This window comes from Egretta garzetta, unplaced genomic scaffold (genome assembly GCF_000687185.1).
Source record: "Egretta garzetta isolate BGI_Z169 unplaced genomic scaffold, ASM68718v1 scaffold2, whole genome shotgun sequence".
Classification (NCBI taxonomy): Eukaryota; Metazoa; Chordata; class Aves; order Pelecaniformes; family Ardeidae; genus Egretta; species Egretta garzetta.
Window position 1 is genome coordinate 1783651 of NW_009258894.1, and position 14062 is coordinate 1797712.

The 14062-nt window shown below is 34.5% G+C and overlaps 1 protein-coding gene across 1 annotated transcript in view; it reads left to right on the plus strand.

The window, feature by feature from the left end:
• The window catches only part of RYR3 (ryanodine receptor 3), a 314923-nt gene that overhangs the window by 276049 nt on the left and 24812 nt on the right, over positions 1–14062 (plus strand). The window contains 16 exon segments of the mRNA XM_035889788.1: positions 2285–2384; positions 5145–5254; positions 6099–6150; positions 6824–6877; positions 7149–7248; positions 7493–7572; positions 7830–7906; positions 9490–9563; positions 9794–9811; positions 10297–10377; positions 10790–10878; positions 11280–11408; positions 11784–11888; positions 13451–13532; positions 13851–14058; positions 14060–14062. The exon segment at positions 14060–14062 is cut by the window's right edge and continues 1093 nt beyond it. Of these exon segments, the coding sequence (XP_035745681.1) occupies positions 2285–2384; positions 5145–5254; positions 6099–6150; positions 6824–6877; positions 7149–7248; positions 7493–7572; positions 7830–7906; positions 9490–9563; positions 9794–9811; positions 10297–10377; positions 10790–10878; positions 11280–11408; positions 11784–11888; positions 13451–13532; positions 13851–14058; positions 14060–14062 (1362 nt within the window).

Below are 14062 nucleotides of genomic sequence, written 5' to 3' on the forward strand. Positions count from 1 at the left end.
TTTCCCTTGTCTGAGGCAATTTTTAGCTACTACATCAGAATGTTATATGCATTAAAGCAGCTATTGGGGCAGAGCAGTGCAGAATGACATTTTGGACTTGTGTGTTGCTCTGTGTCTTACTCCAGTTGAATGTGGATACCACAAAGTCCAAGATAAAGTGCATCCTGTGCCTGGATCCATCCATAAACAGAATATTAAGACCATGTGGTATTGGGGTCGTCTCCTTTACCCTGTTCCTTCTCAATAAATCTGCTTTTTATTCAGATACAGCCTAAGCACGTCTTTAATTAGTTTGCTTCTCACCTTCTTCTGCACTTTTTCACCTTTCGTGATTAATATTTTTGTTCAAAGATTGTTTGCAAAGTTTTTAACAGAAGAGTTGCATTGCATTTTTAAATGCCTTTTTGAAAGCCATTCTGTCTGCTTCATGTCAGCTAAAGGTCTGTAGCTGTGCCACTAACATATTGGAAGAATATTAGGTTTGTACAAGGCAAATAAAAAGCCAGTTATACTGTAAAAAGCACATACCCTTCCTTTACAAAAAGTAGTAGTATTAGAGTATAACAACTTCCCTAAGATGTCACACTACCACCAGGCAATCTTTAAAGAACCAGAGAAATGAAAAGGTTTAAGTTCAACATAAGAAGAAATTGGCTAGTGTTGACCATTTCATCTTCAAGCATTGTGTTTGGAAAACCAAGAGGAAGTGGTATGAAGAGCACCCATTTCAGTATAACATTTTTGTGAGCTTTTTTTTTTTTTTTTTACAACCATATTCTAGATTTATAAATTCTTAAAATGTTTGGAATATGTATGAGCACCCAAATGATAAAAATGGTTCGTTTTATTTTGCCTTTAAGAAAACACTTTAATTTTTAATATTTTTGAGGTTGATGGAACACTTGCCAAGGGGCAAAATGGGTTATGAATCTGTATTTTCATTTTCAAGAGAATATGGAATAATACTCATAGAAGTACAACATTTACATTATCTGTAATTTTCATTAAAAACTTTCTGTGTTAAAAAGATTTGAGGTTGGTTCTTCTCAAACTTCATGGTAGAGTTTGTGGTGGAGTTTACTTCTAATTTAAATATGAATGTGAGGCAAATCTGTCCAGTTATTTCATCTTGTAGGTTCTAAAACTGTCATAAAGCTATTTTAGCCAATTAATTGTGGTGTCTGCACTTCAAAACAGGCAAGAGTGAAAAAACACTTCGGGCTTAGAATCATAAAATCATAGAATGGTTTGTGTTGGAAGGGACCTTTAAAGGTCATCTAATCCAAAACCCCAGCAACAAGCAGGGACTTCTAGGTATATTATCAATTGATAGATGTAGAACAAAGTTTTTAAATTCATTAGTTCTTCTAGATAAATCATACGGTTCTGACAGGAAAATAAGGCTATCACACTATTATACACCTGTAACTATCTCCATCATTTAAATTGATTGTGTTGTTAAGACATCTCTGAACCCCAGGGAGATTATTTCAAGCAGGGTATGATTAATTCTAGGAGCCATGTAAATCCCTTTGAAACAGAGTTTAAAATGCAGCTCTCCTTATCTTCTATGTTGGGAGTGTTAGTTATAAATTTGATGCTAGAATCAATTAATTTAAAGGGCAGTAAGCAAACATGGTAGTACCCTTTCATTTATCCTAGAAAAGATTAATATCTTCAGTAGATAATGAGCTCTTTCTTTTGAAAACTTCCTGGAGATTTAGGTGGCTTTCAATATAATTCAATGTTAATCTCTGTTTTTTAATTTAATTTTCTTCAAAATACATTCTTAGATGTATCAGTTTTTAGGAATTCCAGTGAGGTATTTCAGAAATTGAAATGTCTATTCATGTGCAGGTGTTTGTTAAATCACAGAAAAATTACTTTAACTTCTACTGTAAATATTCCAAGTACTCCCTTTACCAAGAAGTGCCTGGAGATACAAAAGAAATAGTTGTATTTTAAAATATTTTTATTTTTCAAGGAAAAAAACATCATTTAAGTTAGGAAATACTAATTCGTCATGTTCTGTGTTTAATGGATGTACATGGCTTTGAAAAAGTGTCTTATGTAATAAATGTTTTCTCTGAGTTGTATGTATTTATGTTTGATGTTTTAAGGAAATTAATTTGTAAAAAATCTGTCTTATTGTCTGCCATCTGTATATGCACATAGATACAGCGAAGTTGTACATGGCAATTTTTCAGACACAGTTTACGAATTACTACTTTATTGAATTTAACTTGTGCCTTTCTTCAATGAAAACCTATATGCTTTTCTTCAGACACAAAATTAGCAATTTCTTCCTGAGCACCTTTCAACGTGTTTGGCTGGAAAAAGTACATGAAAAAACTCAGTATGACAGGCTTATACTCAAGTTAACGGTAATGTAACTTGTGGAGAGCCTCTTCCTTATGCGCACACTTATTCCTTCCCAGCCATGATTTAATGTTATCATAAAACATGAATTTGTACAATTTTCAGAGGGGATTCTGATTGGTCAGTTATTTGAAATTTGATAATAAAATGGCACCAGTGCCAGCAGGAAAGCCTAGAAGGTGGCTCAATAGCTATTCCGTTATAAAATAATTATTCATGTGCACAGTGTACTTAAACAAGTCTTAGGATATACAGCCAATTTGTATAGCTCTTGCTAGTGGTGCAGGATAAAAGTAAATGAAAAGGCTGTGTGGGACAACCTTTATAACCTCATGTAGTGAACCTCAAATGGCAATATTCCCCCAAATGTAATGAAAAGATGAATTGGTTTGGCCATTATTACGTGTAGTCTTATTGCCATGAGCTGTATTTTCTGTGGAAAGTTAAATTAATGATTACTGTATAATAGTAATTAATACGCCTAAGAGTTTTCTAAAATTGGTCATCTTCTATAGCAGGTTTTGTGTATTTCTAATCCAGCTTCTTTGAGGACACATTAATACTGCCCTTATTTGGAACTAAAAGAAAAGAAGCTGAGGTTAGGCTTCTCAGTGTGGAAGAAGGCAATGACTGTATGCAGATAACGTGCTGTAAAGCACTTGATAATTATTTTGGTGTTGATGGCCAACTTCTGCTGTCTCAATGTCCTAAATCTAGTACACCAGATTTACATCTTGTAGGTGTAAATCCCACCCACTCATTCTCAGTCTGTTCAAGTGTGTATTTTTCCCATGCTTGCATTAAGGTTCCAGTCCTGCGGTTTTATGTATACTATATAATAGCACTCCCAAAGCCTTCAAAACAAAAAGTCATATATACATACGTGTATAAAAATACTAGTAAGAATATTCAGAAGTACATGCAGATTTGTCACTGAATGTTAGTTACATTTGGCGTTTTGTTTCACTGACCAATCAGAGGATCAGAATTGTACAAATACGTATCCTTACTAATCATTAACCACCTGAGCTGTGATACTCTATTTCGTTACCCCTCTTGATCTCACTTTCACAACCCCCCCAGGCACCGTTCTATTAACCTCTTCCTCCATGGCTATCAGAACTATTGGATAGAAACAGAGGAATATTCATTTGAGGAGAAACTAGTTCAGGATTTGGCTGTAAGTACTGACATAATTGGGCATATTTTTCAGTGCCCACTTCAGTGTATCTTTTATGTCTCTATTATAACCTATATTTAATTTTTGTGTACTGTATGCGTATGCATAAACTTATAAAATATTAATCCTTATGCTTCAGGGCATAAGGTCATTTCCTGCTGTGGTCAAAAAGACATCCATCCTGTGGTGCACGCTGAAGTGCATTAAGGTGGTTTATGCCTTCAGACGAACTATGTGATACTCATTCTTGGGAAGAGAAATGGATTAGATGAACTGTCAGACTATTTTTGTCGTTATGGTAATTCCTATGTTCCTATATTTTATCTACTGGTTTTTTAAAGCTTGACGCAACTGATCCTTTTCCCCTTTTAAAAATTTTTGTTGATGCATAATATTTAATTTTAACATTTTCAGCTTTGATACAAATTAATTTTGCTGTTTTCTTGTTGATACATCATAAGGAGAAGTAAATACAAGCAGCCATATTCAGCAAAAATTTAGTTTACATGTGTACTTGACAAAAGTGATTGGTAAACTTCAGCATTTTGTTACTGAATATTGATTCAGAAAGCCTACTGGTGGTTTTTTTTTCCTTCCCTCTCTGTAGTTTGTCTAAAATACTTCTAAAAGAGCCCTATCTCCTTAGTGTCTAAACACCATGAAAATTAATATATGGCTTCATGGATTACATGAAGATATATCAGGAGATGCTTCAGCGTTAGCAGAAGCAGTCATGTGCTTTTTAAAGACCCACTGGTAATAGAAGGTTGTATGATTTTTCCAAATTACAGCTAATACATTTTTCTCATACTCTGGGCAATTATATGGTCCCAGTCTTTGCTTGACTTTGTTGCTTCTTTCTAAAGGAAGGAAGGAGGCCATTAATCAAAACAATTAATTACAGTTCTTTCAGATTTACTAGAGAAGTAAATTAAACCTGTGTAATTACAATTATTACTATAATTACAATAATTCTACAATAATTAAAAACCCTACAAAGTGGTGATAACACAAGTAAGGTAAAGCTGATATGTTGCTCTTTTGCCAGTGCCAGCTATGTTATATTTCAAACTGCCAAAAATGTTCAAAGTTGACAATAAACAGTCCTTACATTTGTTGAATCAAGGTTACCTAGAAATGATACATGAAAATATTGTCGCAAACAGTAATCTGAATAGGATATATCTGATGATTTTATTAAAAATAGTTCCATTTACCAGTAATTCTCCTGCTAAATAATTGAGCTGGGACTTTCCTTCAATTCTGGTCCACTGGAAACACATAATTTCTGCTGAATAAGGCTTCCTTAAGACTTTCACTGTCTCATTCTCAGTACCTTGCAAATGAGAAACTTCTAATGTTACTATCAAATATGAATAACAATCAGATACTCTTAACTCCTTCTGAGTCATACAGGCACATAATGTTGCAGGTTGTAATGCTGTAAGCTGCTAAGATGAGTACTGGAAATTAATACAAATTGGACAGAATAAAATTACTGAAATCCTTTCCTAAGCTTAATTACTCTTTTTTTTTCATACTCATGAAGCTTAATTTTTATGTTCTGATATAAATCTTGAGACAGACACCTCCAAAAAAAGATGAAGAAGAAGAGGAAGAGACCGAGAAGAAACAGCCTGATCCACTTCATCAGATTATCCTCTATTTTAGTCGCAGTGCTCTCACGGAGAGAAGGTAAAAAGACCTGTGTTGAAAAGCACATTGAGTAAAAGCACACAGTAACTGAATTTCTAATAACATACAGAAGTGATTTAACACGACTGCAGTTCATTACGGTGCATGGTGAATACTTTTTTGCCTCTCAGTTTCATTAGAGTTTTCATGTATTTCAAATCGGTATAACCTTTATATTGAGACAAATATTGACTATTTTTGACATGTTAAAACCTTGGTAAATACCCAGTGTAGAAATAACTGAGCATGAATTCTCGTAGAAACATAAAGTCTAGAGAAACTGCTGGTTCAATCAGAGTACCCTCCCCTGGTCTCTGCTGGTAACAGATGTGCGTTCTTGTTGGTATTAATTACATTTTATTCAGTATGTCAGAAAAGGTTCCATTGATGACTAGCATGAATCTCTTCCAGTGGCAGTTTCTGTTTTGAATTTAGACTGTTGATTAGAATATGTATTTTGTATGAGTAGAGTACTCCAGTGTTTCATACACTTTTTCTGTATGACTAACACAATCTTGCCATCTGACAGTTATAATTATTCTAACTTACATCTCCAAAATAGTTTTCTGCAATGACCAGTCATCCTTACTTACCCAACATGACTAAGTTGGATGTCCAAATGTACCTCTAAATTGTTTAATTAAAAAGTTACAGAGACTCGGTTTGAGATAAAAAAATACATTTATAATATAATTTTCAAGTGTAATAGCATTTCAAGTAGACACGTGTATCTATTTCAATAAAATGCCCTTTAATAAAAATGGTATTTAAATATTAGTAGGAGTATGACATCTTTTTATTACTACACTTCAAAATAATTTTAAGTATTTTTTACTCTTTATAGCAAACTAGAAGATGATCCTTTATATATTGCCTATTCCGCCATGATGGCAAAGGTAAATATATCATTTCAAGCTCCATCCCTCGCTCCACTCAGGTACTTCCTATTAATTCTAGATGCTTTTTAAACCTTTTCCTTCTGTTTCATGCATGGACTTCTTGATACTAGTAATTTCTATGTTTTTAATGAAGCAAATGCTGATCAGAGTTATATATATATAGTGGGACATTTCCTACATTAAAATAATAGTATAAAGTTCCAGTAGGTGCAGTCCTGTGGATATCACTTGGCACTTTGTTTTGTACAGGATTAACTCATAAGCAGTCCTAAGGTGTTAGTTATCTTTATTCTTTGGGTAATTATTTTGGAGTTAAAATTTGAAGTCTGTCAAAAATAAGTTGACAATCTGTTTCTGCAACATACTGATTACAGCTTACATGTGAGAAGAGTTTGACTGTGAAGATAAATATTGTGGGTATAAATAGAGATACGACACAAGAACACATAGTCTGCAGTTACAGGGTGTATATGTAGTTAGGGAAAATGAGCTTCTTAGTGTGGATGAGCACAAATATTTATGATTACAAGTATTTTAAATCTTCGTAATGCTTTTAATTATTGCTTTAAAAAATTGGTTTGGTCACTTTTTGTAGAAATACTATAGCGAAAATAGGCATTATGTTTCATAATAAGCAAAATCTTGTGATTTCTGTTTCTAACATAAAAAGAGCTGTCAGGAAGAAGAAGAAGAGGAAGAAGAAGAAAAAGAAAAGACATTTGAGGTAAGAGTTTAAATAACATTTATTTCTCATCACCTAATGTGCAAGTAGTTTAAATATGTCCACTAGAATAAATGCAAGGATAACACAGTGTGTATTGAGCTGGTTTACTATAATATTCATATAAAAGATGGTGTGTTCTGATGTTTTGGAATCAAACAAGCCATGGATTATAGAGGCAGATGGCCTTCAACAACTTCATATTTCTCATCTTCCTATTTTTCCTGAATCCGTTCCAGTCTGTATTCTGTTCTCATTTCTATTCCCAACCCAGGAGAAAGAAATGGAAAAACAGAGAACTCTCTACCAGCAAGCTCGCTTACATGATCGTGGAGCTGCTGAGATGGTCCTTCAGATGATTAGTGCAAGCAAAGGTAATGTTCTGTGAAGTATTAAAAGTATACATGATATGTGTATCATATGTATAATGCTATACGTATACATAGTGTATTATGTCATTATACCTATGATATGTATATCATACACAATTTGTGTATGGTATACAATGAGGCAAAATAAATGTCAATTACAAGTATACGAGGTAAAATTTCCAGACTGCTTTTCTGATTGAACAGTTCATAATTGCAAGTTTTACTGACTGTATCCTTGTTTTGACAGGTCACACAGGACCCATGGTTGTTGAAACACTAAAACTTGGTATTGCTATTCTAAATGGTGGGAATACCATAGTTCAACAGGTAATGCTTTTTAACTACTGTGAGTCTTACTTGTATAGAGGTGGCAGGTAATTTTGAGAGTTTTAGTGGTTTGTCATGGTTTTATTTTAGTGCAGTTAATTTTAAGCTAAGCAGTGAATAAATGGGTATTTGTGGTACAATAAAAATGATATTATTGCTTGTCCGTGATTTGCATTTCGAATGGTAATTCAGGGAGTTGTTAATTCATATAATTTTAATATAGATTATTTTTTTCCCCCCAAATCTGTACCCTCTAGAAAATGCTAGACTACCTGAAGGAGAAAAAGGATGCTGGATTTTTTCAAAGTCTCTCTGGCTTGATGCAGTCCTGCAGGTAAAAACATAAATCGTGTTACTACAGTTTCAGTTTTATTCGGATTGGCTTATTGCTCAGTGCAGGTAGATTTGTTAGATTTAAATTACAGGAGTCACAGATTGCAGAACTCTTGTGGGAAATTTTTGCGAATCAGCAGTATAGTATATTAGAGTATTCTTCCAAAGGAGAAAATAAAGCAAAGACTGTGTATACCTTTGAAGGCTTAGTTTGGAGGGGCAGAAAAGTAAAATGGAATGACTCCTTTACTGGTCCCAGATTCCTCAAGTTTTCTGTCTGGGTGGTTCTAAGACTGGAGAAAAGCCATCACTGAAGGAGAGACAGGCCAGTGGAGCTTTACTAAGCTTTCAGTTTCTGCACATCTCTGAGGAGTTACATAATGTCTGTCTCTTCATCTGAATCCTCTGCATATGTATCAGGTTTGTTAGAGATGGCATGTGGCCAGTGAGACTGTAGTAGTCCGTTCCCTTGATAAACCAGAAGTTCAAATTAGTTAAGGTAAAGGATTACCATAAAGAAGGTGGAAAACTGTTGGTTTTTCTGATTCCTCTCACATTAGACAACCTCCTTTTCTCAGCCTTTTAAAGCAACAGAAGAGTTCTGAAGGAGTAGACTGGGAATTAGAAATGGAGGGAGCTGTAGGAAGACAGGAAAAAATGTGGAACGAATGGTGACCTGCACTGCAGAAATTATCGCCGAGTAGTTGCAGCCTAATTAAATAACCTCTATCTTGTAATTTTTCTGTTTATGTAGAACAATTTAGCAAGGACTTGCTCAAACAGGGCCCACAGTGATATTACCAATTGTGTATATGTATTGTTAGGACTTTATTAAAAAACGTTTTGATAAAATGATTTCAGCACTGACAAGAGAAAGAAAATGATGCTTTAAAAAATGCTTTTGGTTTTAATGATGTTGTTAGTAGAATATTTGACTGCATTGCTGTTTAACTGAAAAAAATAGATAATTGTAGAATTATATTTGGACTGTTTGAATGAAAGTATTCTGACTGGATGGTGAGAAGAATCATCATCTGCTCTCCCATGTGCTAGGCTATACTAAGTTAGCAAAAGAAAATTCAGGTATCAGTGTATTTTGACCTTGGAAGACAGGGAATCTCTGATTCCGCATATGTCTTCTGAGTAACATAATTATGCGTAATATATACAGTAACAATATAATAGAAATAATGGTGATGGCTTAGTGGAAAACAGTGTGACTGAGAAACAACTGCAGTAATGTCCTTTTGGCAGGCAGGTTTAAGTCAATATAAAGAGTAATATTTCAGGTTCCTTCTCTGCTTTTCATTTATACATGAAATCGTGAATGACATTTACTGGAAGTGAAGTTCGGTAAGTGGTGTGACCTCACCTGAGACTCATATCTTCTCAGCAATGGACAATGGAAGTTTATTTTCATCCCAAGCTCTTTTATTTAATATTCATATTAAATAAAATATGAGGCATTGTCACAGTGGGTCAAGACTAGTTGTTAAAGGCCTCCAGAGATTTCCTAGAAGAAAATTTTCTATTGTGTACTATAGTACATTTTCCTGATTTATTTTTTTTTTCCTTCAATATAAGTGTTCTTGACTTGAATGCGTTTGAGAGACAAAATAAAGCAGAAGGCCTGGGAATGGTTACTGAAGAAGGAACTCGTAAGTAGAATGAAATTTATTCCAGTAGTGCTTAAAACATTATTTGTGCTTCCTTCTTTAACTAGAACTGTTATTTACTTACTATACTGCTACATACTATAAGTAATTCTAGGTTTTGAGTTCTGAATATGCTTTATATCAACGAAACCTTTAGCAATAATTTTTAAGAAAAACATTGTAACTTCCAATATTCTTATCCTGTATTCTTGTTATTTTTCTTTGATCCACAGTCATCGTTCGTGAGCGTGGTATGTTTGGGTTTACAGTTTTCAATACTACTGTTGCAAAAATGTGTTGCAAATACAGAGGGAAATCTTTCATTGCATCTTCCCAGATACCTTTAGGTTTAGCTTTATGGTCTGCAGCAGGTTGTGTGTTCAGCTTGGATAAACAGTTTGATGCTTATTAAAGAAGTGTCCTTCTTATTTAAGGCATGATTTTAGTTACAACTAACCATTTACTTATTAGATACATATCCTGTTGCTTTCTTTTTTTTTCTTCCTTTTTTTTTTTAACCATGGATGCATTGGAGTGCTAAATATTCTGGCTTTGCTTTTTCTGTATCAGTTTTCCTTTTCATTATTATCAGTCTGTTTCTTTTAAATTGCTTTAATGCTTTTATAATACTGTTTTTTATTAGAATTCCAGTTTTAAAGGTTGCTGTATGATTATGTGTTCTGCATACTTAATCATAACAGTTGTCACATATTTATTGTACTTATATATTTTAAAGGTGAAAAAGTGTTGCAGCATGATGAATTTACTCGAGATCTATTTAGATTTTTACAACTGCTCTGTGAAGGGCATAACAATGGTAAGTGAACTGAATTCATTTGGGGGAAAAAATGTGATGAGTCTGTTCTTCAACAGAGTTGAATAGAACCTATTCTAATGGGTGTTTTTTTCCTCTAATTCTTTTAGTTTTCTGAGGGGAAACTGGCATGCCAACAGTTTGAATTGTGGAGTTCAGTTTGAATTTTTAAGTTTTAATGTAATTTCATTTTTTATGCTATCCTTAATAGTAAAGCCTATTGCAAGTCATGTGGATAACGGTTCTTCAGTTGTATTTATACTGTGATCTACTGTAGCTCAATTTTCACCACATAAGCATCTGTACCCAACAAGGTACTTAAAAAGAATGTATTCTCCATGAAAATAGGAAAATAACCTTGTATTTTTTTTATTCCTATATATACTAATCAAGCACAAATTGCTTCTTATTTCAGATTTTCAAAATTACCTACGTACTCAGATGGGCAACACCACAACAGTGAATATTATCATTAGCACAGTTGACTATCTCTTGCGTCTTCAGGTGAGGAAAAAACAGAGTAAAATGGAGTATAGCATATTTGCCTTTCCTCCATTTTCATAAATTCACGTTTTGCTGGAATCAAAGGTGAAGATCCTCTTTTCAAGGATATCTAAAATAAAGAATTCTCGTTTAATTTATTTAATTTCTTCTTTCCTTTTAAAATAGATGACCTTTCAGAATTCTGTGTGAAACTATATGTCTGTTAATTTAATTCATTTTTCTTTTCTGCAGGGAGCGTAGTTAGATAAAAATGCGAAAAGTTATTGTAATTAGAAGTAGATTGACACAGAAATACTAAACTTCATCTGCTGATGATTCAACTTTTGGTGATACAAATGCAGGCACTAGATATTGCAAACAGAATCCAGAATTAGAAAATATAACATTGTTTTTTTCCTTAGGAATCAATCAGTGACTTCTATTGGTACTATTCAGGAAAGGATGTCATTGATGAATCAGGACAACGTAACTTCTCTAAAGCTTTGGCTGTCACCAAACAAATATTCAATTCCCTTACAGAATATATCCAGGTAAACGAAATGTTTTGCTCAAGGTACTAACAGTGAAGTTCTATGATTACATGGCCTGATGAAGTCCTATCATAAATTTGCAAATACTTTGGCTTTATTTTTCTTAATTTTTATAAAGTTACATGGAATCACTGGCCCAGTGTAAAGTTAGTACTAAAACATGTGAATGGCTGAATATTTAACATTATACAATCCAGGATTTGTGCACTAGATACCAAGGAGACCTTGGAAAGCTTTCTCATGAAGCTTCATGGAAGCCTGAAGTTTCTTCTTTTATTTTTGCAGGGAAAAATCTTAGGAAAGCAAATTGGTTTGTTTGGTTTGGTTTGATTTATTTTATATAAATAAAAAATGTCATTTTCTTAATTTTTATAGGGGCCTTGCATAGGTAATCAACAGAGTCTGGCTCATAGCAGGCTGTGGGATGCGGTTGTTGGCTTTCTTCATGTCTTTGCCAATATGCAGATGAAACTTTCACAGGTATTTTCAGTAGTCAAGTAACCCTTCTTTGCATATGTTTATAAATTACAGTAAAGTGAATCTTGAAAGCTGTAAAGCAGTTAATGTGCTGATACTCATTTGCTGTGCATGGGGCTATTGTGATGTAGAGGTCCAAGACTAAATCTCGGGACTAGCATCTTCATATCACTCCTTTTAGCATTAATCACCACTGTGCACTCACTTTTTATCGTATCTAACTTACTGCCAATAATTAAGGTGGTAATTGGGTTCCTTCCTCCCTGTTGCCAAAACCTGATGATCTGTCAGAGCAGAATCATAGAACCATAGAATCGTTTAGGTTGGAAAAGACCTTTAAGATCATCAAGTCCAACCATTAACCTAACCCTGCCATCCCACCACTAAACCATGTCCCTAAGCACGTAGTCTACCCGTCTTCTAAATACCTCCCGGGATGGGGACTTGACCACTTCCCTGGGCAGCCTGTTCCAGTGCTTGATAACCCTTTGGGTGAAAAAAAAATTTCCTAATATCGAATCTAAACTTCCCCTGGCGCCACTTGAGGCCATTTCCTCTTGTCCTATCGCCCGTTACCTGGGAGAAGAGACTGACACCCACCTCACTACACCCTCCTTTCAGGTAGTTGTAGAGAGCGATAAGGTCTCCCCTCAGCCTCCTTTTCTCCAGGCATAACGACCCCAGTTCCCTCAGCCGCTCCTCGTAAGACTTGTGCACTATACCCTTCACGAGCTTCGTTGCTTTTGAAGCACCGTTAAAAGCATCGTTCCCATGCTACAGCTCAGTAGGGCAAGAGAAAAGCTGGGAAAGATTCAAAGAGGTAGGGAATGTGACAGTCAGTTAGCTTACCCAGTTAATTCATGACAGGCACCGAGCAGGAGGGCAGCAGTGTTCATTACACTGTGCAGGGCATTGTGGAGTTCCACCCCTCTTCACAGTTTCAGGCTTCTATGTTTTTTTGTGACTTCTGCTTAATGTACCCATACGTTCAAGCCACTAGGTACTGAATCCAACACTCTTAGTGTCTCTGCTACCCTCTGACTTACTCATAAGATTTCTTCCCACCCTACAGAAGTATACCAGAATTTTGAGGATACTTGATGGTTTTGTAAGTCCTTAATGTTAGTCACAAAACCATGTTAGACTTACAATGTTCTGTAGTTAAGCCAAACAGTTCTGGTTCTGTTTAAGTAGTAATTCATATGCCATTAAATATTCCCTGTGAAGTGAGAAAGGATAGATTCTTTCTGAGATTAATACTGCCAGATCTGTGGAGTAACCAATTTTGTGAGTTTCTGCTGTCCCTTGTCTGCACTTCAGTCCTCCTTAATGCATTGTTAAAGCTTATCTTTATGGTATTAATACTTCTGTTGTAGTAAGTTACCCTCATATTGTATAAGGCTTCTGCTAGTAATCATAATAAAATGACAATGAAATATTGCTGAAGAATGTGAACTACCTATAGATTACCATCCTGCATACTGTTTTTTTCCAGATGTATTTAGTTTTCCAGATAAATACAAAGAAAAACTACCTTATAATCCTTTTTTTGTTTTTTTTTACAGGACTCTGCTCAGATTGAATTGCTCAAAGAACTGCTAGATCTGCTAAAGGATATGGTAGTGATGCTCTTGTCACTGCTTGAAGGTTGGACCTGGTTTTCTTTATGGTCAAATATGATTATCTCAGCTTTATAATGTAAAGGATGATAATTACATTAATCTTTCTAAATTGTTTGTTAATTGCCTTTATGTAATGCTAGGAAAAAACCTATTTCATATTTCTTTAATAATTATGCTGGAATATATATAGTCATGAAAAAGAGGGCTGGTACAAAAAAGCACGCTGAAAGAAAAATTACAAAGATACAAGAATATTTTTGTCCTGTTCTCAGCATGAATATGGAATTTATTTGTTCAAAATGTAGCGATGCCAAATAACTTCCTGTTTTAACACACTACTTAGGTAACGTTGTAAATGGAACTATTGGAAAACAAATGGTAGACACACTTGTAGAATCATCTAGCAACGTAGAAATGATTTTGAAGTTCTTTGACATGTTCCTCAAGTTAAAAGATCTGACTAACTCAGATGCTTTCAAAGAGCATGACCCAGATGGTAAAGGCATCATTTCAAAGAAGGAATTCCAGAAATCAATGGAAGCTCAAAAACAATAA